Raw genomic sequence first — 25,104 nt, 5'->3', positions numbered from 1 at the left:
AAACTACCCCAACAAATAGCACTTACCCCATTTACTAATTACAAGTCAGTGCCAGTGTTTGGGTGATTTTTGTGACTAACTTGTTCATGTCACGTTTCTTTTTTTTACAGTGAAGAGGAATTCACAATCAAGACAACCCCAAAGAGAAGCACTTTTGAACATGATAGTCAACAGTGTTTCCATTTGAGGTCTTCTGGGTGTGATCTGCTCCTCTGTACATTACAGGTTGTTGCTTTAGTCAACTACAGCCGCCCCAACAGATAGCACTTACTGATATCACATGACAAGCAAATGCTAAATTTGAGGGAACAATAAAGACTTGCCAGTACTTTTCTTAGTGCCTCTGACATTACTTGTTTTCAACCAACATCTTGGTCAAACGTCAGTAAAAGTACCCCAACAAGTAGCACTTACCGCATTTAGTATTTCCAAGTCAGTGCTCGTGTTTGGAATTTTGTGACTAACATTCAATTTGTGTGTGTTTTTGTGTCCAAATTGTGGCCATAGTTCACTGTAGACGAATTCACAAGCAAGACAACCCCAAAGAGAAGCACTTTTGAACATGATAGTCAACAGTGTTTCCATTTGAGGTCTTCTGGGTGTGACTACCTCATTGATAGCATACATTTCAGTTTTATACTTTTTCCAGTTCCTATCAATAACAAATCAAACTCACTCATGTCTCTGGTCCATTCACTGCTCACGTCAGGCAGACCAGACTTCTTGATTTTATTTTCTCATCATGTGGAATCCAGTTTGTGTCTCTTGCTTTTGGTTTCAGAAGCAGTGGCTAACAGTTGCTTCCACAGTACTGTCCATTTTAAGCACTACCCATAGCCGTGTCCACGCCTACATTCATGCAGAAATGAAAGGTGCAAATTGTTCACAATTGACAATTTTACTATGAATACATTGAAACTCACTGGTCACTGAAGCCCTTAACGACTCCAGACAATTGTTTTCACAAAGGCAGTAATGCATTGTTTACCCTGTTGAATCAGCTTGTAGGCATGCACACAAACACGACAAGGAAATGTAAATAAAGATTTTATAAATTCTATGCGGATGATTAAAAAACTGATGTTTGTTTAGAGACATGGTCTTTTGTCAAATGTCAGTAAAACTACCCCAACAAATAGCACTTACCCCATTTACTAATTACAAGTCAGTGCCAGTGTTTGGGTGATTTTTGTGACTAACTTGTTCATGTCACGTTTCTTTTTTTTACAGTGAAGAGGAATTCACAATCAAGACAACCCCAAAGAGAAGCACTTTTGAACATGATAGTCAACAGTGTTTCCATTTGAGGTCTTCTGGGTGTGATCTGCTCCACTGTACATTACAGGTTGTTGCTTTAGTCAACTACAGCCGCCCCAACAGATAGCACTTACTGATATCACATGACAAGCAAATGCTAAATTTGAGGGAACAATAAAGACTTGCCAGTACTTTTCTTAGTGCCTCTGACATTACTTGTTTTCAACCAACATCTTAGTCAAATGTCAGTAAAAGTACCCCAACAAGTAGCACTTACCGCATTTAGTATTTCCAAGTCAGTGCTCGTGTTTGGGTAATTTTGTGACTAACATTCAATTTGTGTGTCATTTTTGTGTCCAAATTGTGGCCATAATTCACTGTAGACGAATTCACAAGCAAGATAACCCCAAAGAGAAGCACTTTTGAACATGATAGTCAACAGTGTTTCCATTTGAGGTCTTCTGGGTGTGATCTGCTCCTCTGTACATTACAGGTTGTTGCTTTAGTCAACTACAGCCGCCCCAACAGATAGCACTTACTGATATCACATGACAAGCGAATGCTAAATTTGAGGGAACAATAAAGACTTGCCAGTACTTTTCTTAGTGCCTCTGACATTACTTGTTTTCAACCAACATCTTGGTCAAATGTCAGTAAAAGTACCCAACAAGTAGCACTTACCGCATTTAGTATTTCCAAGTCAGTGCTCGTGTTTGGGTAATTTTTGTGACTAACATTCAATTTGTGTGTCATTTTTGTTCCAAATTGTGGCCATATTCACTGTAGACGAATTCACAAGCAAGATAACCCCAAAGAGAAGCACTTTTGAACATGATAGTCAACAGTGTTTCCATTTGAGGTCTTCTGGGTGTGACTACCTCATTGATAGCATACATTTCAGTTTTATACTTTTTCCAGTTCCTATCAAGAACAAATCAAACTCACTCATGTCGTCTGGTCCATTCACTGCTCACGTCAGGCAGACCAGACTTCTTGATTTTATTTTCTCATCATGTGGAATCCAGTTTGTGTCTCTTGCTTTTGGTTTCCAGAAGCAGTGGCTAACAGTTGCTTCCACAGTACTGTCCATTTTAAGCACTACCCATAGCCGTGTCCACGCCTACATTCATGCAGAAATGAAAGGTGCAAATTGTTCACAATTGACATTTTACTATGAATACATTGAAACTCACTGGTCACTGAAGCCCTTAACGACTCCAGACAATTGTTTTCACAAAGGCAGTAATGCATTGTTTACCCTGTTTGAATCAGCTTGTAAGGCATGCACACAAAACACGACAAGGAAATGTAGAATAAAGAAATAAAGATTTATAAATTCTATGCGGATGATTAAAAAACTGATGTTTGTTTAGAGACATGGTCTTTTGTCAAATGTCAGTAAAACTACCCCAACAAATAGCACTTACCCCATTTACTAATTACAAGTCAGTGCCAGTGTTTGGGTGATTTTTGTGACTAACTTGTTCATGTCACGTTTCTTTTTTTTACAGTGAAGAGGAATTCACAATCAAGGCAACCCAAAGAGAAGCACTTTTGAACATGATAGTCAACAGTGTTTCCATTTGAGGTCTTCTGGGTGTGATCTGCTCCTCTGTACATTACAGGTTGTTGCTTTAGTCAACTACAGCCGCCCCAACAGATAGCACTTACTGATATCACATGACAAGCAAATGCTAAATTTGAGGGAACAATAAAGACTTGCCAGTACTTTTCTTAGTGCCTCTGACATTACTTGTTTTCAACCAACATCTTGGTCAAACGTCAGTAAAAGTACCCCAACAAGTAGCACTTACCGCATTTAGTATTTCCAAGTCAGTGCTCGTGTTTGGGTAATTTTTGTGACTAACATTCAATTTGTGTGTCATTTTTGTGTCCAAATTGTGGCCATAGTTCACTGTAGACGAATTCACAAGCAAGATAACCCAAAGAGAAGCACTTTTGAACATGATAGTCAACAGTGTTTCCATTTGAGGTCTTCTGGGGTGTGACTACCTCATTGATAGCATACATTTCAGTTTTATACTTTTTCCAGTTCCTATCAATAACAAATCAAACTCACTCATGTCTCTGGTCCATTCACTGCTCACGTCAGGCAGACCAGACTTCTTGATTTTATTTTCTCATCATGTGGAATCCAGTTTGTGTCTCTTGCTTTTGGTTTCCAGAAGCAGTGGCTAACAGTTGCTTCCACAGTACTGTCCATTTTAAGCACTACCCATAGCCGTGTCCACGCCTACATTCATGCAGAAATGAAAGGTGCAAATTGTTCACAATTGACAATTTTACTATGAATACATTGAAACTCACTGGTCACTGAAGCCCTTAACGACTCCAGACAATTGTTTTCACAAAGGCAGTAATGCATTGTTTACCCTGTTTGAATCAGCTTGTAAGGCATGCACACAAACACGACAAGGAAATGTAGAAATAAAGATTTTATAAATTCTATGCGGATGATTAAAAAACTGATGTGTTAGAGACATGGTCTTTTGTCAAATGTCAGTAAAACTACCCCAACAAATAGCACTTACCCCATTTACTAATTACAAGTCAGTGCCAGTGTTTGGGTGATTTTTGTGACTAACTTGTTCATGTCACGTTTTTTTTTTTACAGTGAAGAGGAATTCACAATCAAGACAACCCAAAGAGAAGCACTTTTGAACATGATAGTCAACAGTGTTTCCATTTGAGGTCTTCTGGGTGTGATCTGCTCCTCTGTACATTACAGGTTGTTGCTTTAGTCAACTACAGCCGCCCCAACAGATAGCACTTACTGATATCACATGACAAGCAAATGCTAAATTTGAGGGAACAATAAAGACTTGCCAGTACTTTTCTTAGTGCCTCTGACATTACTTGTTTTCAACCAAATCTTGGTCAAAGTCAGTAAAAGTACCCCAACAAGTAGCACTTACCTAGTATTTCAAGTCAGTGCTCGTACGTTGATATTTCAGCATGCATTACTGTTATTTCAAGTATTCAATGCTCAAGTGCATCTGACTTCTGTGTAAATTTCTTTGATGACTGCCAGACACTTCCAACATGTATGTACTCTCTGAATTAGAAACAATTTTCAATGTGAACCAATATGTTGTGTCAGAGAGTAGTCAAAAACTTTTTCAAGAAAACATAGAAAGTAACAGTAGTTAAATTTGCTCTGTGAGTAATGTTTGTTTGAAGTTTTTTGTGACTAACATTCAATTTGTGTGTCATTTTGTGTCCAAATTGTGGCCATAGTTCACTGTAGACGAATTCACAAGCAAGATAACCCCAAAGAGAAGCACTTTGAACATGATAGTCAACAGTGTTTCCATTTGAGGTCTTCTGGGTGTGACTACCTCATTGATAGCATACATTTCAGTTTTATACTTTTTCCAGTCCTATCAATAACAAATCAAACTCACTCATGTCTCTGGTCCATTCACTGCTCACGTCAGGCAGACCAGACTTCTTGATTTTATTTTCTCATCATGTGGAATCCAGTTTGTGTCTCTTGCTTTTGGTTTCCAGAAGCAGTGGCTAACAGTTGCTTCCACAGTACTGTCCATTTTAAGCACTACCCATAGCCGTGTCCACGCTACATTCATGCAGAAATGAAAGGTGCTAATTGTTCACAATTGACAATTTTACTATGAATACATTGAAACTCACTGGTCACTGAAGCCCTTAACGACTCCAGACAATTGTTTTCACAAAGGCAGTAATGCATTGTTTCCCTGTTTGAATCAGCTTGTAAGGCATGCACACAAACACGACAAGGAAATGTAGAAATAAAGATTTTATAAATTCTATGCGGATGATTAAAAAACTGATGTTTGTTTAGAGACATGGTCTTTTGTCAAATGTCAGTAAAACTACCCCAACAAATAGCACTTACCCCATTTACTAATTACAAGTCAGTGCCAGTGTTTGGGTGATTTTTGTGACTAACTTGTTCATGTCACGTTTCTTTTTTTTACAGTGAAGAGGAATTCACAATCAAGACAACCCCAAAGAGAAGCACTTTGAACATGATAGTCAACAGTGTTTCCATTTGAGGTCTTCTGGGTGTGATCTGCTCCACTGTACATTACAGGTTGTTGCTTTAGTCAACTACAGCCGCCCCAACAGATAGCACTTACTGATATCACATGACAAGCAAATGCTAATTTGAGGGAACAATAAAGACTTGCCAGTACTTTCTTAGTGCCTCTGACATTACTTGTTTTCAACCAACATCTTGGTCAAACGTCAGTAAAAGTACCCCAACAAGTAGCACTTACCGCATTTAGTATTTCCAAGTCAGTGCTCGTGTTTGGGTAATTTTTGTGACTAACATTCAATTTGTGTGTCATTTTTGTGTCCAAATTGTGGCCATAATTCACTGTAGACGAATTCACAAGCAAGATAACCCCAAAGAGAAGCACTTTTGAACATGATAGTCAACAGTGTTTCCATTTGAGGTCTTCTGGGTGTGACTACCTCATTGATAGCATACATTTCAGTTTTATACTTTTTCCAGTTCCTATCAAGAACAAATCAAACTCACTATGTCGTCTCTGGTCCATTCACTGCTCACGTCAGGCAGACCAGACTTCTTGATTTTATTTTCTCATCATGTGGAATCAGTTTTGTGTCTCTTGCTTTTGGTTTCCAGAAGCAGTGGCTAACAGTTGCTTCCACAGTACTGTCCATTTTAAGCACTACCCATAGCCGTGTCCACGCCTACATTCATGCAGAAATGAAAGGTGCAAATTGTTCACAATTGACAATTTTACTATGAATACATTGAAACTCACTGGTCACTGAAGCCCTTAACGACTCCAGACAATTGTTTTCACAAAGGCAGTAATGCATTGTTTACCCTGTTTGAATCAGCTTGTAAGGCATGCACACAAACACGACAAGGAAATGTAGAAATAAAGATTTTATAAATTCTATGCGGATGATTAAAAAACTGATGTTTGTTTAGAGACATGGTCTTTTGTCAAATGTCAGTAAAAACTACCCCAACAAATAGCACTTACCCCATTTACTAATTACAAGTCAGTGCCAGTGGTTGGGTGATTTTTTGTGACTAACTTGTTCATGTCACGTTTCTTTTTTTTACAGTGAAGAGGAATTCACAATCAAGACAACCCCAAAGAGAAGCACTTTTGAACATGATAGTCAACAGTGTTTCCATTTGAGGTCTTCTGGGTGTGATCTGCTCCACTGTACATTACAGGTTGTTGCTTTAGTCAACTACAGCCGCCCCAACAGATAGCACTTACTGATATCACATGACAAGCAAATGCTAAATTTGAGGGAACAATAAAGACTTGCCAGTACTTTTCTTAGTGCCTCTGACATTACTTGTTTTCAACCAACATCTTGGTCAAACGTCAGTAAAAGTACCCCAACAAGTAGCACTTACCGCATTTAGTATTTCCAAGTCAGTGCTCGTGTTTGGGTAATTTTGTGACTAACATTCAATTTGTGTGTCATTTTTGTTTCCAAATTGTGGCCATAATTCACTGTAGACGAATTCACAAGCAAGACAACCCCAAAGAGAAGCACTTTTGAACATGATAGTCAACAGTGTTTCCATTTGAGGTCTTCTGGGTGTGTGACTACCTCATTGATAGCATACATTTCAGTTTTATACTTTTTCCAGTTCCTATCAATAACAAATCAAACTCACTCATGTCTCTGGTCCATTCACTGCTCACGTCAGGCAGACCAGACTTCTTGATTTTTTTTCTCATCATGTGGAATCCAGTTTGTGTCTCTTGCTTTGGTTTCCAGAAGCAGTGGCTAACAGTTGCTTCCACAGTACTGTCCATTTTAAGCACTACCCATAGCCGTGTCCACGCCTACATTCATGCAGAAATGAAAGGTGCAAATTGTTCACAATTGACAATTTTACTATGAATACATTGAAACTCACTGGTCACTGAAGCCCTTAACGACTCCAGACAATTGTTTTCACAAAGGCAGTAATGCATTGTTTACCCTGTTTGAATCAGCTTGTAAGGCATGCACACAAACACGACAAGGAAATGTAGAAATAAAGATTTTATAAATTCTATGCGGATGATTAAAAAACTGATGTTTGTTTAGAGACATGGTCTTTTGTCAAATGTCAGTAAAACTACCCCAACAAATAGCACTTACCCCATTTACTAATTACAAGTCAGTGCCAGTGTTTGGGTGATTTTTGTGACTAACTGTTCATGTCACGTTTCTTTTTTTTACAGTGAAGAGGAATTCACAATCAAGACAACCCCAAAGAGAAGCACTTTTGAACATGATAGTCAACAGTGTTTCCATTTGAGGTCTTCTGGGTGTGATCTGCTCCACTGTACATTACAGGTTGTTGCTTTAGTCAACTACAGCCGCCCCAACAGATAGCACTTACTGATATCACATGACAAGCAAATGCTAAATTTGAGGGAACAATAAAGACTTGCCAGTACTTTTCTTAGTGCCTCTGACATTACTTGTTTTCAACCAACATCTTGGTCAAACGTCAGTAAAAGTACCCAACAAGTAAGTAGCACTTACCGCATTTAGTATTTCAAGTCAAGTCGTGCTCGTGTTTGGGTAATTTTTGTGACTAACATTCAATTGTGTGTCATTTTTGTGTCCAAATTGTGGCATAATTCACTGTAGACGAATTCACAAGCAAGATAACCCCAAAGAGAAGCACTTTTGAACATGATAGTCAACAGTGTTTCATTTGAGGTCTTCTGGGTGTGATCTGCTCTCTGTACATTACAGGTGTTGCTTTAGTCAACTACAGCCGCCCCAACAGATAGCACTTACTGATATCACATGACAAGCGAATGCTAAATTTGAGGGAACAATAAAGACTTGCCAGTACTTTTCTTAGTGCCTCTGACATTACTTGTTTTCAACAACATCTTAGTCAAATGTCAGTAAAAGTACCCAACAAGTAGCACTTACCGCATTTAGTATTTCCAAGTCAGTGCTCGTGTTTGGGTAATTTTTGTGACTAACATTCAATTTGTGTGTCATTTTTGTGTCCAAATTGTGGCCATAATTCACTGTAGACGAATTCACAAGCAAGATAACCCCAAAGAGAAGCACTTTTGAACATGATAGTCAACAGTGTTTCCATTTGAGGTCTTCTGGGTGTGACTACCTCATTGATAGCATACATTTCAGTTTTATACTTTTTCCAGTTCCTATCAAGAACAAATCAAACTCACTCATGTCGTCTCTGGTCCATTCACTGCTCACGTCAGGCAGACCAGACTTCTTGATTTTATTTTTCATCATGTGGAATCCAGTTTGTGTCTCTTGCTTTTGGTTTCCAGAAGCAGTGGCTAACAGTTGCTTCCACAGTACTGTCCATTTTAAGCACTACCCATAGCCGTGTCCACGCCTACATTCATGCAGAAATGAAAGGTGCAAATTGTTCACAATTGACAATTTTACTATGAATACATTGAAACTCACTGGTCACTGAAGCCCTTAACGACTCCAGACAATTGTTTTCACAAAGGCAGTAATGCATTGTTTACCTGTTTGAATCAGCTTGTAAGGCATGCACACAAACACGACAAGGAAATGTAGAAATAAAGATTTTATAAATTCTATGCGGATGATTAAAAAACTGATGTTTGTTTAGAGACATGGTCTTTTGTCAAATGTCAGTAAAACTACCCCAACAAATAGCACTTACCCCATTTACTAATTACAAGTCAGTGCCAGTGTTTGGGTGATTTTTGTGACTAACTTGTTCATGTCACGTTTCTTTTTTTTACAGTGAAGAGGAATTCACAATCAAGACAACCCCAAAGAGAAGCACTTTTGAACATGATAGTCAACAGTGTTTCCATTTGAGGTCTTCTGGGTGTGATCTGCTCCACTGTACATTACAGGTTGTTGCTTTAGTCAACTACAGCCGCCCCAACAGATAGCACTTACTGATATCACATGACAAGCAAATGCTAATTTGAGGGAACAATAAAGACTTGCCAGTACTTTTCTTAGTGCCTCTGACATTACTTGTTTTCAACCAACATCTTGGTCAAACGTCAGTAAAAGTACCCCCAACAAGTAGCACTTACCGCATTTAGTATTTCCAAGTCAGTGCTCGTGTTTGGGTAATTTTTGTGACTAACATTCATTTTGTGTGTCATTTTTGTGTCCAAATTGTGGCCATAATTCACTGTAGACGAATTCACAAGCAAGATAACCCCAAAGAGAAGCACTTTTGAACATGATAGTCAACAGTGTTTCCATTTGAGGTCTTCTGGGTGTGACTACCTCATTGATAGCATACATTTCAGTTTTATACTTTTTTCCAGTTCCTATCAAGAACAAATCAAACTCACTCATGTCGTCTCTGGTCCATTCACTGCTCACTGTCAGGCAGCAGACCAGACTTCTTGATTTTATTTTCTCATCATGTGGAATCCAGTTTGTGTCTCTTGCTTTTGGTTTCCAGAAGCAGTGGCTAACAGTTGCTTCCACAGTACTGTCCATTTTAAGCACTACCCATAGCCGTGTCCACGCCTACATTCATGCAGAAATGAAAGGTGCTAATTGTTCACAATTGACAATTTTACTATGAATACATTGAAACTCACTGGTCACTGAAGCCCTTAACGACTCCAGACAATTGTTTTCACAAAGGCAGTAATGCATTGTTTACCCTGTTTGAATCAGCTTGTAAGGCATGCACACAAACACGACAAGGAAATGTAGAAATAAAGATTTTATAAATTCTATGCGGATGATTAAAAAACTGATGTTTGTTTAGAGACATGGTCTTTTGTCAAATGTCAGTAAAACTACCCCAACAAATAGCACTTACCCCATTTACTAATTACAAGTCAGTGCCAGTGTTTGGGTGATTTTTGTGACTAACTTGTTCATGTCACGTTTCTTTTTTTTACAGTGAAGAGGAATTCACAATCAAGACAACCCCAAAGAGAAGCACTTTTGAACATGATAGTCAACAGTGTTTCCATTTGAGGTCTTCTGGGTGTGATCTGCTCCACTGTACATTACAGGTTGTTGCTTTAGTCAACTACAGCCGCCCCAACAGATAGCACTTACTGATATCACATGACAAGCAAATGCTAAATTTGAGGGAACAATAAAGACTTGCCAGTACTTTTCTTAGTGCCTCTGACATTACTTGTTTTCAACCAACATCTTGGTCAAACGTCAGTAAAAGTACCCCAACAAGTAGCACTTACCGCATTTAGTATTTCCAAGTCAGTGCTCGTGTTTGGGTAATTTTTGTGACTAACATTCAATTTGTGTGTCATTTTTGTTTCCAAATTGTGTCCATAATTCACTGTAGACGAATTCACAAGCAAGACAACCCCAAAGAGAAGCACTTTTGAACATGATAGTCAACAGTGTTTCCATTTGAGGTCTTCTGGGTGTGACTACCTCATTGATAGCATACATTTCAGTTTTATACTTTTTCCAGTTCCTATCAATAACAAATCAAACTCACTCATGTCTCTGGTCCATTCACTGCTCACGTCAGGCAGACCAGACTTCTTGATTTTATTTTCTCATCATGTGGAATCCAGTTTGTGTCTCTTGCTTTTGGTTTCCAGAAGCAGTGGCTAACAGTTGCTTCCACAGTACTGTCCATTTTAAGCACTACCCATAGCCGTGTCCACGCCTACATTCATGCAGAAATGAAAGGTGCTAATTGTTCACAATTGACAATTTTACTATGAATACATTGAAACTCACTGGTCACTGAAGCCCTTAACGACTCCAGACAATTGTTTTCACAAAGGCAGTAATGCATTGTTTACCCTGTTTGAATCAGCTTGTAAGGCATGCACACAAACACGACAAGGAATGTAGAAATAAGATTTTATAAATTCTATGCGGATGATTAAAACTGATGTTTGTTTAGAGACACTGGTCTTTTGTCAAATGTCAGTAAAACTACCCCACAAATAGCACTTACCCCATTTACTAATTACAAGTCAGTGCCAGTGTTTGGGTGATTTTTGTGACTAACTTGTTCATGTCACGTTTCTTTTTTTTACAGTGAAGAGGATTCACATCAAGACAACCCCAAAGAGAAGCACTTTTGAACATGATAGTCAACAGTGTTTCCATTTGAGGTCTTCTGGGTGTGATCTGCTCCACTGTACATTACAGTTGTTGCTTTAGTCAACTACAGCCGCCCCAACAGATAGCACTTACTGATATCACATGACAAGCAAATGCTAAATTTGAGGGAACAATAAAGACTTGCCAGTACTTTTCTTAGTGCCTCTGACATTACTTGTTTTCAACCAACATCTTGGTCAAACGTCAGTAAAAGTACCCCAACAAGTAGCACTTACCGCATTTAGTATTTCCAAGTCAGTGCTCGTGTTTGGGTAATTTTTGTGACTAACATTCAATTTGTGTGTCATTTTTGTGTCCAAATTGTGGCCATAATTCACTGTAGACGAATTCACAAGCAAGATAACCCCAAAGAGAAGCACTTTTGAACATGATAGTCAACAGTGTTTCCATTTGAGGTCTTCTGGGTGTGATCTGCTCCTCTGTACATTACAGGTTGTTGCTTTAGTCAACTACAGCCGCCCCAACAGATAGCACTTACTGATATCACATGACAAGCGAATGCTAAATTTGAGGGAACAATAAAGACTTGCCAGTACTTTTCTTAGTGCCTCTGACATTACTTGTTTTCAACCAACATCTTGTCAAATGTCAGTAAAAGTACCCCAACAAGTAGCACTTACCGCATTTAGTATTTCCAAGTCAGTGCTCGTGTTTGGGTAATTTTTGTGACTAACATTCAATTTGTGTGTCATTTTTGTGTCCAAATTGTGGCCATAATTCACTGTAGACGAATTCACAAGCAAGATAACCCCAAAGAGAAGCACTTTTGAACATGATAGTCAACAGTGTTTCCATTTGAGGTCTTCTGGGTGTGACTACCTCATTGATAGCATACATTTCAGTTTTATACTTTTTCCAGTTCCTATCAAGAACAAATCAAACTCACTCATGTCGTCTCTGGTCCATTCACTGCTCACGTCAGGCAGACCAGACTTCTTGATTTTATTTTCTCATCATGTGGAATCCAGTTTGTGTCTCTTGCTTTTTGTTTCCAGAAGCAGTGGCTAACAGTTGCTTCCACAGTACTGTCCATTTTAAGCACTACCCATAGCCGTGTCCACGCCTACATTCATGCAGAAATGAAAGGTGCAAATTGTTCACAATTGACAATTTTACTATGAATACATTGAAACTCACTGGTCACTGAAGCCCTTAACGACTCCAGACAATTGTTTTCACAAAGGCAGTAATGCATTGTTTACCCTGTTTGAATCAGCTTGTAAGGCATGCACACAAACACGACAAGGAAATGTAGAAATAAAGATTTTATAAATTCTATGCGGATGATTAAAAAACTGATGTTTGTTTAGAGACATGGTCTTTTGTCAAATGTCAGTAAAACTACCCCAACAAATAGCACTTACCCCATTTACTAATTACAAGTCAGTGCCAGTGTTTGGGTGATTTTTGTGACTAACTTGTTCATGTCACGTTTCTTTTTTACAGTGAAGAGGAATTCACAATCAAGACAACCCCAAAGAGAAGCACTTTTGAACATGATAGTCAACAGTGTTTCCATTTGAGGTCTTCTGGGTGTGATCTGCTCCACTGTACATTACAGGTTGTTGCTTTAGTCAACTACAGCCGCCCCAACAGATAGCACTTACTGATATCACATGACAAGCAAATGCTAAATTTGAGGGAACAATAAAGACTTGCCAGTACTTTTCTTAGTGCCTCTGACATTACTTGTTTTCAACCAACATCTTAGTCAAATGTCAGTAAAAGTACCCCAACAAGTAGCACTTACCGCATTTAGTATTTCCAAGTCAGTGCTCGTGTTTGGGTAATTTTTGTGACTAACATTCAATTTGTGTGTCATTTTTGTGTCCAAATTGTGGCCATAATTCACTGTAGACGAATTCACAAGCAAGATAACCCCAAAGAGAAGCACTTTTGAACATGATAGTCAACAGTGTTTCCATTTGAGGTCTTCTGGGTGTGATCTGCTCCTCTGTACATTACAGGTTGTTGCTTTAGTCAACTACAGCCGCCCCAACAGATAGCACTTACTGATATCACATGACAAGCGAATGCTAAATTTGAGGGAACAATAAAGACTTGCCAGTACTTTTCTTAGTGCCTCTGACATTACTTGTTTTCAACCAACATCTTAGTCAAATGTCAGTAAAAGTACCCCAACAAGTAGCACTTACCGCATTTAGTATTTCCAAGTCAGTGCTCGTGTTTGGGTAATTTTTGTGACTAACATTCAATTTGTGTGTCATTTTTGTGTCCAAATTGTGGCCATAATTCACTGTAGACGAATTCACAAGCAAGATAACCCCAAAGAGAAGCACTTTTGAACATGATAGTCAACAGTGTTTCCATTTGAGGTCTTCTGGGTGTGACTACCTCATTGATAGCATACATTTCAGTTTTATACTTTTTCCAGTTCCTATCAAGAACAAATCAAACTCACTCATGTCGTCTCTGGTCCATTCACTGCTCACGTCAGGCAGACCAGACTTCTTGATTTTATTTTCTCATCATGTGGAATCCAGTTTGTGTCTCTTGCTTTTGGTTTCCAGAAGCAGTGGCTAACAGTTGCTTCCACAGTACTGTCCATTTTAAGCACTACCCATAGCCGTGTCCACGCCTACATTCATGCAGAAATGAAAGGTGCTAATTGTTCACAATTGACAATTTTACTATGAATACATTGAAACTCACTGGTCACTGAAGCCCTTAACGACTCCAGACAATTGTTTTCACAAAGGCAGTAATGCATTGTTTACCCTGTTTGAATCAGCTTGTAAGGCATGCACACAAACACGACAAGGAAATGTAGAAATAAAGATTTTATAAATTCTATGCGGATGATTAAAAAACTGATGTTTGTTTAGAGACATGGTCTTTTGTCAAATGTCAGTAAAACTACCCCAACAAATAGCACTTACCCCATTTACTAATTACAAGTCAGTGCCAGTGTTTGGGTGATTTTTGTGACTAACTTGTTCATGTCACGTTTCTTTTTTTTACAGTGAAGAGGAATTCACAATCAAGGCAACCCCAAAGAGAAGCACTTTTGAACATGATAGTCAACAGTGTTTCCATTTGAGGTCTCCTGGGTGTGATCTGCTCCACCGTACATTACAGGTTGTTGCTTTAGTCAACTACAGCCGCCCCAACAGATAGCACTTACTGATATCACATGACAAGCGAATGCTAAATTTGAGGGAACAGTAAAGACTTGCCAGTACTTTTCTTAGTGCCTCTGACATTACTTGTTTTCAACCAACATCTTGGTCAAACGTCAGTAAAAGTACCCCAACAAGTAGCACTTACCGCATTTAGTATTTCCAAGTCAGTGCTCGTGTTTGGGTAATTTTTGTGACTAACATTCAATTTGTGTGTCATTTTTGTGTCCAAATTGTGTCCATAATTCACTGTAGACGAATTCACAAGCAAGATAACCCCAAAGAGAAGCACTTTTGAACATGATAGTCAACAGTGTTTCCATTTGAGGTCTTCTGGGTGTCATCTGCTCCACTGTACATTACAGGTTGTTGCTTTAGTCAACTACAGCCGCCCCAACAGATCACACTTACTGATATCACATGACAAGTGAATGCTAAATTTGAGGGAACAATAAAAACTTGACAGTCCTTTTTTATCCCAAGAAGTAGCATTTAATAATTTCAAGTCAGTGCCAGTGTTTAAGTTATTTTGTGATGAACATTCATTTTTTGTTTCATTTTTATTTAGTAATATTGGCATCGATTCTGTGTAGAGGAATTCACAATCAAGACAACCCTAATGAAAAGCATTTTTAACACACCACTCAACACTTCTTAATTTGGGGTCTTCTGAATGTGATTACCGTATTTTCACGACTATAAGGCGCACCTAAAAGCCTAGAATCTTCTAAAAAATGTACGGTGCGCCTTTTAACCCGGAGCGCCTTTTGTATGGATTACGGTAATATTGGTTAATCGCGGCTACCGTAGTCAGTAGGCGTGGCCGAGGTAACAGCAGTAAATTCAGTCCCAAACCATTTCTGTCTGTAAAGACCCCAAAATGGCTCCTTGCAAGAGACGCGCTTACGACGCAGAGTTCAAACTGAAGGCATCAGTCACGCAGTTGAACACGGAAATAGAGCAGCGGCAAGAGAATTTAACGTGAACGAATCAATGGTGCGGAAGTGGAGGAAGCAACAAGACGACCTGCGCCAGGTAAAGAAGACTCAACGGAGCTTCCGAGGAACCAAAGCAAGAAGTGGATTAACAAAGGAACTCCAGCCGCTAGATATTGGTGTCAACGGGGCATTCAAAACTAGACTGCGAACTGCGTGGGAGCGGTGGATGACGAACGGCGAACACACGTTCACCAAGACGGGGAGACGGCGCCGAGCGTCATACGTCACTATCGGCCAGTGGATCGTAAATGCCTGGGCATCGACCATGGTCCGAGCTTTCGGGAAGGCAGGGATTGTCACTGAAATGCCAGACAACACCAGCGACACCGACCCTGATGACGACTTTGACGAGACGGAGCCGGCCATGTTGGACACCGTATTCGCACAACTGTTCAATTCGGACACCGAAGAAGAGGAATTCGAGGGATTCCTGGATGAGGAATGAACTGATAAAGTGATCTTTACGTGTTTCTTTTGTGTGTTTACAACTTAACAAGGCTGGTCATACTGTGAATATGGACATTACCGTTTGAACAACGTTGTTATATTGCTATTGTTATATTGCTATTGCTATCGCTTTGCACTACTTCGAGAGTTCCAGTTACCGTATATTGTGTTTGCACTAACGTTTGATTTACCGCAACGGTACTACGTGATAAAAATGTTGCACTAAATCGAAGATTTATTAAACTCCACTATCCACTTGTGATAAAAATGTTGCACTGCCTGTTATAACTCGCTGTTATTAAACGAACTGTGTTACGCGAAAACACTACGTCACTCGGGAAAAATAATAAAACAGCTGTTTATTCATTTTGGGAGTGAATGGAGTTGTGAGAACGCCGGTTTGTATTCTATTAATAAAGTTTGACTGACTTATCTGGCTGTTTTATTGACATTCCTTTTAGCGCAGCTCGAGCTAGTGAACGCGTCATGAAACCACAGACACTACGCAGTTTCTATGCTATGCGCCTTATAACACGGTGCGCCCTGTGTATGAAAATATTTCTAAAATAGGCTGTTAATTGAAGGTGCGCCCTATAATACGGCGCGCCTTATGGTTGTGAAAATACGGTACCTCACTTTTAGCATACATCTTAGTTTTTTGTTTTTTTCCAATTTTTATCAACAAATCAAAGTCACTCATCAGTCTGGTTCATTTCCTGCTCACGTTAGGACACACCAGAGATTTTTGTGTTATTTTCTCAACATCTGGAATCCAGTTGTTTTCTCTTGCTTTTGGTTTCCATTCTTAAACACTACCCACAGCCTTTTCCAATGCCTTTAGAAATGAAAGGTTTAAATTCTTCATGATTGCTAATTTTACTATGAATACATTGAAACTCACTGATGTCCTTTACAACTCCAGTCCATTGTTTTAACAAAGGCAGTGAACGCCTTGTTGACCCCGTTTACATCAGCTTGTTAAGCATTCACACAAACGCTACACAGAAATGTAGAAATCGAGATTTTCTGAATCCTGTGCCGTTGCTGAAAATTGATGTTTGTTTATGTTTGTTATAGTTTGCTTATTTGTTTATAGGGTATTTTCTGTTTTACAGTAAATGTTATCAGGATTTAATGGTGAGAAAAATATGGGATATTTTCGCTCTTTAAAAGAGTTGTAGATGGTGGGAATGTTTTTCCTCTTTTATTCTGTCATACTACTCTATATTTGATGAATTATTAAATCATGAGTAAGCACCCCGCCCCCCCTTTTTTTTTTGCAATGTTCAGGCGAATTAGTTTAATTTTCAAACAGGTGTGAAATGCAATTCAAGGCAGAGGTGCTTTGCAGTATTAAGGGTTTACTTAAATACTTAAATTCAGAGCTGGGCACTTTCGCCAAATTTATACCAATGGTAAATAACAAAATTATTCAAAAATGTATTGTTGAATTATTTATTGTTCTTGCTAATAACAAGTGTTTGTTAATCTATCACAATTTTATGGTCTCACAGGCAAACATGGAATAAGTTTAATGCATCGCATTCAATTCAATGCCAAAATTATATCCATAAGAAACATTCAGTTTGATATAGTTATTTTTATAAAACAAAAAACATCACTACTAAATACTGCTCTATCCATCAACTTTTTCTCCATGTCTAACTGCACAGGGAGGGGAGGGCAGACAAAAATATATCATAAATACATTTAAGAAGACGTCTCTCTGGATAGGTGGATGTGAGAAGACAGAATGAAGAGCTATTATGGGAGAGTTAAAGTTTAAACAATGACTCCTCCCCACCTATAGTGACCAATAAAAATGTATGATCTGCTATGAAAACATGTCAGAACTGAATACCTGTACCCTTTGTTACACAGTCTTTCCCAAACAGCAGAGATCCTTGTACAAGCTTTCACAATGGTTCTCTATTTGAATGCAGTTGTAATAACTCTGATACAAGTCACAACACAAGTCACAGAGGAGATTTATATTTGTGCATAGCAAAAGACATGTGCAAATCTAAGATTATTTGTAGCTCACCCTTTGGGCATAGACTAATCCAATTATTTTCATGACCTTAGCATCTGCAGTTTGAAAGCAATATATGGGTAAGCAGTGACATCTATTGCTTGTTATTGGTACTGTAATATATGAGCCTGGCTGTAGCAGGTTTGTGAAGAAAGATGGGTATCACCCCCTCAGATGGAATATTTATGGACTCTAATGTACCAGACAACTCCAACCTGGGAATTTTGACAGACAAAATGGTATGGCTGAATAAGTCACACAACTTTCTTTTATTGAAGAGTGGTTCTCATTTAAATACAATTTTATTTCACACTCACACACACAGATTCACGCACATAAATACAGCAATATAGGAGGGATATAGTGTGGCAGTGAAGATCAAGGTGAGGGAAACACCAGCTGTGACAGCCATCCACCCTGAAAGCCATCCCAGCCTAAGGCCACAGGGAGCACCACTATTGAGACCACATTGATCTGGATGGACTCGTGGGACGTCACACAAGATGCTGAGCCCCACAGTCCCTTTGTCCTAAGGGAGGGAGAGGAAACTGAGGACATGGCTTCTGGCATGGAGGGCCTCCATGAGGAAAACACTGGAGCTAAAAGACTGCGATAGAATAAGACGCATGAGATACAGGGAAGACATACATGGATATGACTGAATTAAAATTAAAAATAAGGATTTTAATACAATAAAATACATATGGAATTAAGAAGATTATAATAAGATGCTCGGTCTTGAAACCTTAATATAATAAGGAATAAAAGACATGTAAATAAATTCTAGAAATATAGTTAAAGGAATAATTAATAAATAAATAAATTCAGTTAAAGAAAATATCAAAAGCTCCTCAGCAGGCTGTTCCACAAATGTGGGCCATAATAACCAAAAGCTTCCTCACCTTGGGTTTCTCTTCTAATGATTAAAAGACCTCAGGATCTACGAGAGTTGATATGATCAAAGCAGATCAAATGGTCCAAGACTTTTAAGACATTTAAAAGCTCGTAAAAAAAACAACCCTAAAATCAATCTGGAGACATACAGGGAACCAAGGCAGCAATTTTAAAATTGTTGTAATGTCCTACCACACTCTGGTCCTGGTCAGCACTGCAGCAGCTGAGTTCTGTAATAAGTGTAGGTTAGAGAGTCTTTTTGGGAAGATCAGAGAGGGCATTGCAATAATCCAAGTGACACGATATGAAAGCATGCATCAGTAGCTCTGCGTTTGCATGACAAAGAAACGGCAGGTTTACTTTTGGCAGCAGTTAGGTAGTGTTTCCTCACCATTCTCACCAGGGCCTCTTACAGCTGAAACTAAAATACTGTTATAGGTGGAGTGTATGACTGACAAAGGCTCAGATAATTCACTATAATAGAGCAATGCGATGGTCTGTAAGTGGTAATGCAAAGGACAGCACAGCTAAGAACTCATGTGTGATGCTCAAAAGATACAGAACTTTCAAACAAAATCTCCCTTGAGACTAATGCATTTTTTTAATGATGCAGTCCCTTTTTACCTCCTCTAACAGAAAATTAAAAGACAAGGTTTGGTGAGACCTGGTGCATCTGTTCTAAGAAATGCATGTTCAATTAATACAATGCAAATTGTTATCTAAAATCATGTTATTTATAATAAAAAAATGTTGCTTAAAACAGAAATAATTACCAACATCTCCTTTCTTATATCAAAATTAATAACAATTAAAACTTTCTTTTATGTTTTCATAAAAGGCAATATCATGGATACCTCTCAGACATTAGCCCATGTATTCTTAGGATCAACTGGTCTGAGACGTTAGCAATGTTATTTATTCAGTGAACAGGGAAATGTTTGACATGTCAGCTTTAAAGACCTTTCCTGAGGCGAACAAGCTAAATGCCTTTCTGAACCAACTGTAAAAAAAGGCATAGATAATAGGGTTGAGTGTTGAATTAATAAAACCTACCCATACAAATGTTTCAAACAACGCAGCTGGCGTCGAGTAGTTGATAAAGGGGTCCATGACGTTACAAACAAAAAAGGGAGTCCAGCATGAAAGAAAGGCTCCCATGATGACAGCAAGGGTTTTAGTTGCCTTTGACTGTTTTTTATTCGAAATTTGTGCTGAGGTCATGCAGCTCGCATTCTGAATGCTGAGAAATTGTTTCTTTGCTACCAAAAATATCTTCATGTATACACTGATCATTATTATTCCTGGAATATAAAAGGACAGGACTGATGAGACTGTACTTGACAAGCCACTCTGAAACAAAACGCATCTTCCTTCACATGCAACAAAGTTGTAGTAGAAATCCTCAATTCCCAAAATATTCAGCTTGAAAAAAACCATTCCAAAACCTACAACACCTGAAACACCCCAGCTGGTAAGAATCATGAGCAAGACAACATTAACAGTCATTTTTCTTCTGTACAGGAGAGGATGGATCACCGCATAGTACCGGTCAACTGATATGAAAGACAAGTTAAGTATGGATGCTGTGCACAACATGACATCACAACTCATGTAGACTTTACACAAGATGTCCCCAAAATACCAGCAAGTTTCTACTACCTGAATCATACTGGGCAACATGACCACCAACCCCAAGAGAAGGTCAGACACAGCAAGAGAGACTATTAGGTAGTTTGTTGGAGTGTGGAGCTGCTTAAAATAGATGATAGAAACAGTGACCAAAAGGTTTCCACACACAGTCATGATGACCATGACCCCTAGAAAGATGTAGAGGATGACTCGTATGGGCAGTGGATGGATGGTTTTCACACAGGAATTGTTTCGGGACTCGTAACAGAATACCAGCTCCATCCGTTGAGCAGGAGGGTAACCTGAAATATAAGTTAACTAATAGAGTGAAACACCAGAATATTTTTAAAAATAACAAGCTGTTAAACACGGCTATGTTTTAATGCCATCCTTACCTTGTTCATCAAGCTGGACACTACAGCTATAGAACCCAGACTTTGAGCTCTCTGACCAGTGACCACACTTTAAATACTAAACCCCCTGAGGATACGCTGACACGGTGTCCCTGTGCATCGTCTAAATGAACAGATGAATGTCCCCTTATAATTTGTTTCACAGCATTTCAATATTCACATCATCAAAAACGTTTGTTTTCTCAAAATAAACGTCCTTAGTGTGTTTTGTGATACTTGCAGAATGTGACCATTATTATGAAAATTCACCTCCAATTGCACAACAGCTTCTGTGTTTACAGGGATGAGCCACACCTTAGTGTGGCCAGAGCTGCTCGTCACCTGCTCGGGGGGGAGGTCACTGGTCTCTCTGCACCATGGCTCCAGCAGGACTTTTGTTTTGCTTTCTTAAAGTACCCACCTAAACCCAAGGGAAACCCCCGACCATTATTTTTATATGTTGTTAAATCAAATTGCAACTTGAGCTCGTAGTCAACTACCATATTTTACGACTGAGTTGTAAAAACCTAACAGAGCGAGATATTTCTTAACAGTAACGAAGGTCACAATGGAGCACTTAGTTGTCAGTTTGTTCCAGTATTAGTATTGCTGAACAATTTTGTTCTGTCCACTGATTGGATTTATAGAAACTGTCAAATTAATAAAAACTTTACTCAACCAGGAGGAGAAGGGAGTTTTTAATCTATGAGTGTAGAAAACCACGTTTGGGAAGCTGTCAATCAGCCTCAAGATATTTGTGCTTTTATCTGATCTGCAGTTATTTACATGCTGGCAGTGCTAAACCCAATCTGCCCTTAAGGAAGATGCTAGCTGAGCCTTTAGCCGAAATATTAACAAAGATGTTGGAGCTATTATCAGAGCCAGGAGCAGAGATGCTAGCGTGCAGAGATGCTAGCAAAGCAGAGATATTAGTTTTTGGTTTTGTTTTTACTCAGTTGAACCAGGTTTAGAAACTCTGAAGCACAAAGCCTGATTGAACAATCAACAGTGACCAGGTAAAGAGAGGGCGATCAAATACCTGCCCTAATCAGGAGAGAGGGTCAAGTGATGGATCAGCTGATCCTGAAGCACGCACTTTGAGTTGTCTTCCTGTCAGTGTGTACAGCAATACAGCAAAAAATTTTACCCCAAGCTTTGGCCACCAATTTAATAACATGGCTCATTTTGGGGCCCCTGGCTCATGGAATACTGGTAGTTGTTATTGTGAACCAGTGTGTGTTTCACTTTAGTTTTGGATTATAGTAATTTTTCATCAACATGGTAAATTCATGTATTTGCGAAAGTTATACAAACTCTAGCCTGTCAAGACATCGAGTCCACAGGTTCAACATAGGAAAAAAACAATTTGATCTCCTGTGACTGCGCTTTGTGCAGCTGAAGAAAAGAAACTTCTCACGGTCAGGTGTGGCACTCATTTTAGGCAGGGGGATTATTGCCCCACTTATATGATGGGATACGTTTCTAACAAAGGATGGTGCCCAGCGATTCATCAGCACTATTGTCAACAGCAGCAGAAATTTCAACTGTGCACTTTAATTGTCATTTTCAGCCACCTTCATAAGCATAATTTCATTTACGAGAAGCAAGGTGATATAGTAGGTTGTTGTAGAGCAGCACAGCAATAGTATTTAATGTGGATTGATATTAACGAGATTAAGTTCAATACTTTGTGATTTGTAAGTACTAATACTGCTCTTTGTATTAGATGAACAATATTAGTTTTCATTGCCTGATAAATGATTGGAATTGGAATTGTGATGTGAGCAGAGTACATCATCAATTCTTTGTTATATATATATAATACGGTCCGAGTCTCATTTGTTTCCTTTTGCTGAAGTCAATCAGACTCACTCTGCAGATGCCTTCAGCAGTTTTTTGGAAGTAAATTTGTCATAACAAAAATTAGTCCAGAAGGCTCAACAATGTATGCATAAGTTTATTTCTTTTGAAAATCTTGCTCCTGAATTATTTTTGAAAACGTTAAGTTAAGGTGGCCTCTTACCTGCAATGCACTCTTTAAAGGCTCCATAGAGTCTACAACTGTCTTCACATTAAGTTTAATCTGGACAAAGTTGAATTTCATTGTAGTTACATGTTTTCTTTCTGTCAGTTTTCTGAAATTTGAATACTGATTAAGTTTTACACATAGCAGGCTGTGGCCTGTATAAAGAGACATCTAAGCTTGGAAGTTAGTTTCAGTCCCGGTATGTTTTACCAAGTGGGAGTGTCAAGCTGCCGCAGCACTGGCAGAGTTGAGGGTGCATTGTAGTGTCACAGATGCTGGCTGAAATCTTGGCAGGCAACAGTAAGGTATTAAACAAAGCATTTTGCACAGACAGAAATTAATAAGGAATCCCTCCAGAACTTTGCAGAAACCTGACACTAACCAGCTGAACAATCTAGTGACTGAAGTGCTGCCTTAAATAACCAAGCTGAAGAGACTGGCAACAGATATGCTGAGTGAGCAGTCCATCCCACACAGAAACTCCAGCTAGAACTAAAGACTCAAATTAGAGAGTCTTGAATGTATTTTTGGCCTTCTTTGGTCATGAAAGGTTGTATAATCTAGTCGATGGTAGAGAAACTCCTGGAAACAACAGTGGTGCGTTTGTGATCTGTGGGGTGCCAGAGAAAGAGCTTTGTCTTCACTAAAGCCTTTAGCTAAATAACTGCATGACTCAGGAAAAACAGATCTGTAGTTTGACAATAATGCTCTGGTGACATAACAGTTGCTACCTTTCACATTCTTTTGAAGTAATGAAATCCTTCGGTTTTATGAGCACCTGAATCCACCCAGTGATCAGCTGTGGGCACTGCAAAGTAAAGGCTGAAATCAACAGACCAAGCACAGTTCTTGCACATACCAATACCATTGTCACAATGTTGTGCCCTTCGAAATTAATTTCAGTCTGTTCTCAGGGAACTCAGGGAACGGCTCATGCTCTTGATCATTTTGGTTGGTTTCCTCCATATGCACATTCTGCACACGGGCAGTGCACATCTACATACATGAATTTTTATTCTGTGCATTCAAAATCAATCCCATTAGAGTTCTTGTCTGACATTAGCACCAATGCAAAAGTTGTGTAGCATGTTCGGATTATTGAGAGTTTTGGTTAATCTTGTTGAATTTCTGCATTCAAGACAAAAGACCTTCCAGAATTAATGGCATCGTCTTACTCTAAAATGTTGAACACTGTTGGAAAGTTACACTTGAATCATGCTTTTGCAAGGATCTTGGATTTATTCATGTAAGAAATTGCAGTTATCCCTGCAAGTTCTAATAGATTTTACATCTACTTTGCATTTTTTACTGTTACTTTCTGTCACTTTCCCTTATTTACAGCTTGCATGTATGGACTTGGACTGACATTCTATTTTAATTAAGTATTTTTTACTCATATGAAGATTAATATTTGATGTTGGAGAATGATGTTTGCTCAGTCTGTTGGGAACTGGGTTGTGAACGGCATGGTTCTTAGTTTAAGCCCCAGTGCCGACAAAACATGGAAGGTGTTCTGGTAATATGGGGAAATGCCAGAACATCTTCAGAGCACTGCCGAGGTACCCTTGAGCAAGGTACTGAATCTACAAATGCTCATATAGGGCACTGCAATGAACTGGCGACTCATCCAGCGTTGGACCCTACCTTCGCCCATCGTGGACCCTCCCCGCGACCCCTGTTAAAGGGATAAAGCAGTTAAGAAGACGAGATGAATGGTGTCTGCAGATAAACACTAGACATTGAAAAGGATTTCCTGCCTTTGCATTATGCCCACTGTTGGCATACATACAAAAAGACATAAAACAAACATCAATTAGAGGTGCGAAGAACATCCCACTGGGAATGCAAACATGGATCTGCCATCTTTCCAGTCTCCTCTTTAGGAACTGGGATGTCATTACCACCATCCATTTTGGCACCTCTTCGGCCAGGGAGCTCATTATTGTCCAGAGTTTGGAGAGGGGCTTCATCATAATTCTACCAGAGTAAACAAATTAGTGACCTGTTGACATTAAACATCGACTAAAGAAGAATAAACGATGTGCTGATATTTAGTTTTGGAATTATTGTTAGGTTTACTGTTTGTTTTAATGTAAAATAAAGTGTATGTTTTAGCTTAAATTAACAAGTAAATGAATAAAATTGTGTTCTACTTATAGGTAAATAC

The 25,104-nt window shown here is 38.9% G+C and overlaps 1 protein-coding gene across 1 annotated transcript; it reads right to left on the bottom strand.

Moving 5' to 3' along the window:
- Window positions 1-19,805: 19,805 nt before the first annotated feature.
- On the bottom strand, window positions 19,806-21,467 carry LOC130535367 (trace amine-associated receptor 1-like). Its single transcript, XM_057050348.1, has one exon. It carries the CDS (start codon window positions 20,799-20,801, stop codon window positions 19,806-19,808), a length of 996 nt encoding a protein of 331 aa, XP_056906328.1. The 5' UTR covers window positions 20,802-21,467.
- Between the last annotated feature and the right edge of the window lie 3,637 nt (window positions 21,468-25,104).

Source organism: Takifugu flavidus, chromosome 12 (genome assembly GCF_003711565.1).
Source record: "Takifugu flavidus isolate HTHZ2018 chromosome 12, ASM371156v2, whole genome shotgun sequence".
Taxonomy (NCBI): Eukaryota; Metazoa; Chordata; class Actinopteri; order Tetraodontiformes; family Tetraodontidae; genus Takifugu; species Takifugu flavidus.
The sequence above is the reverse complement of the archived record's forward strand: the minus strand, read 5'-3'. Positions and strand labels throughout refer to the sequence as shown.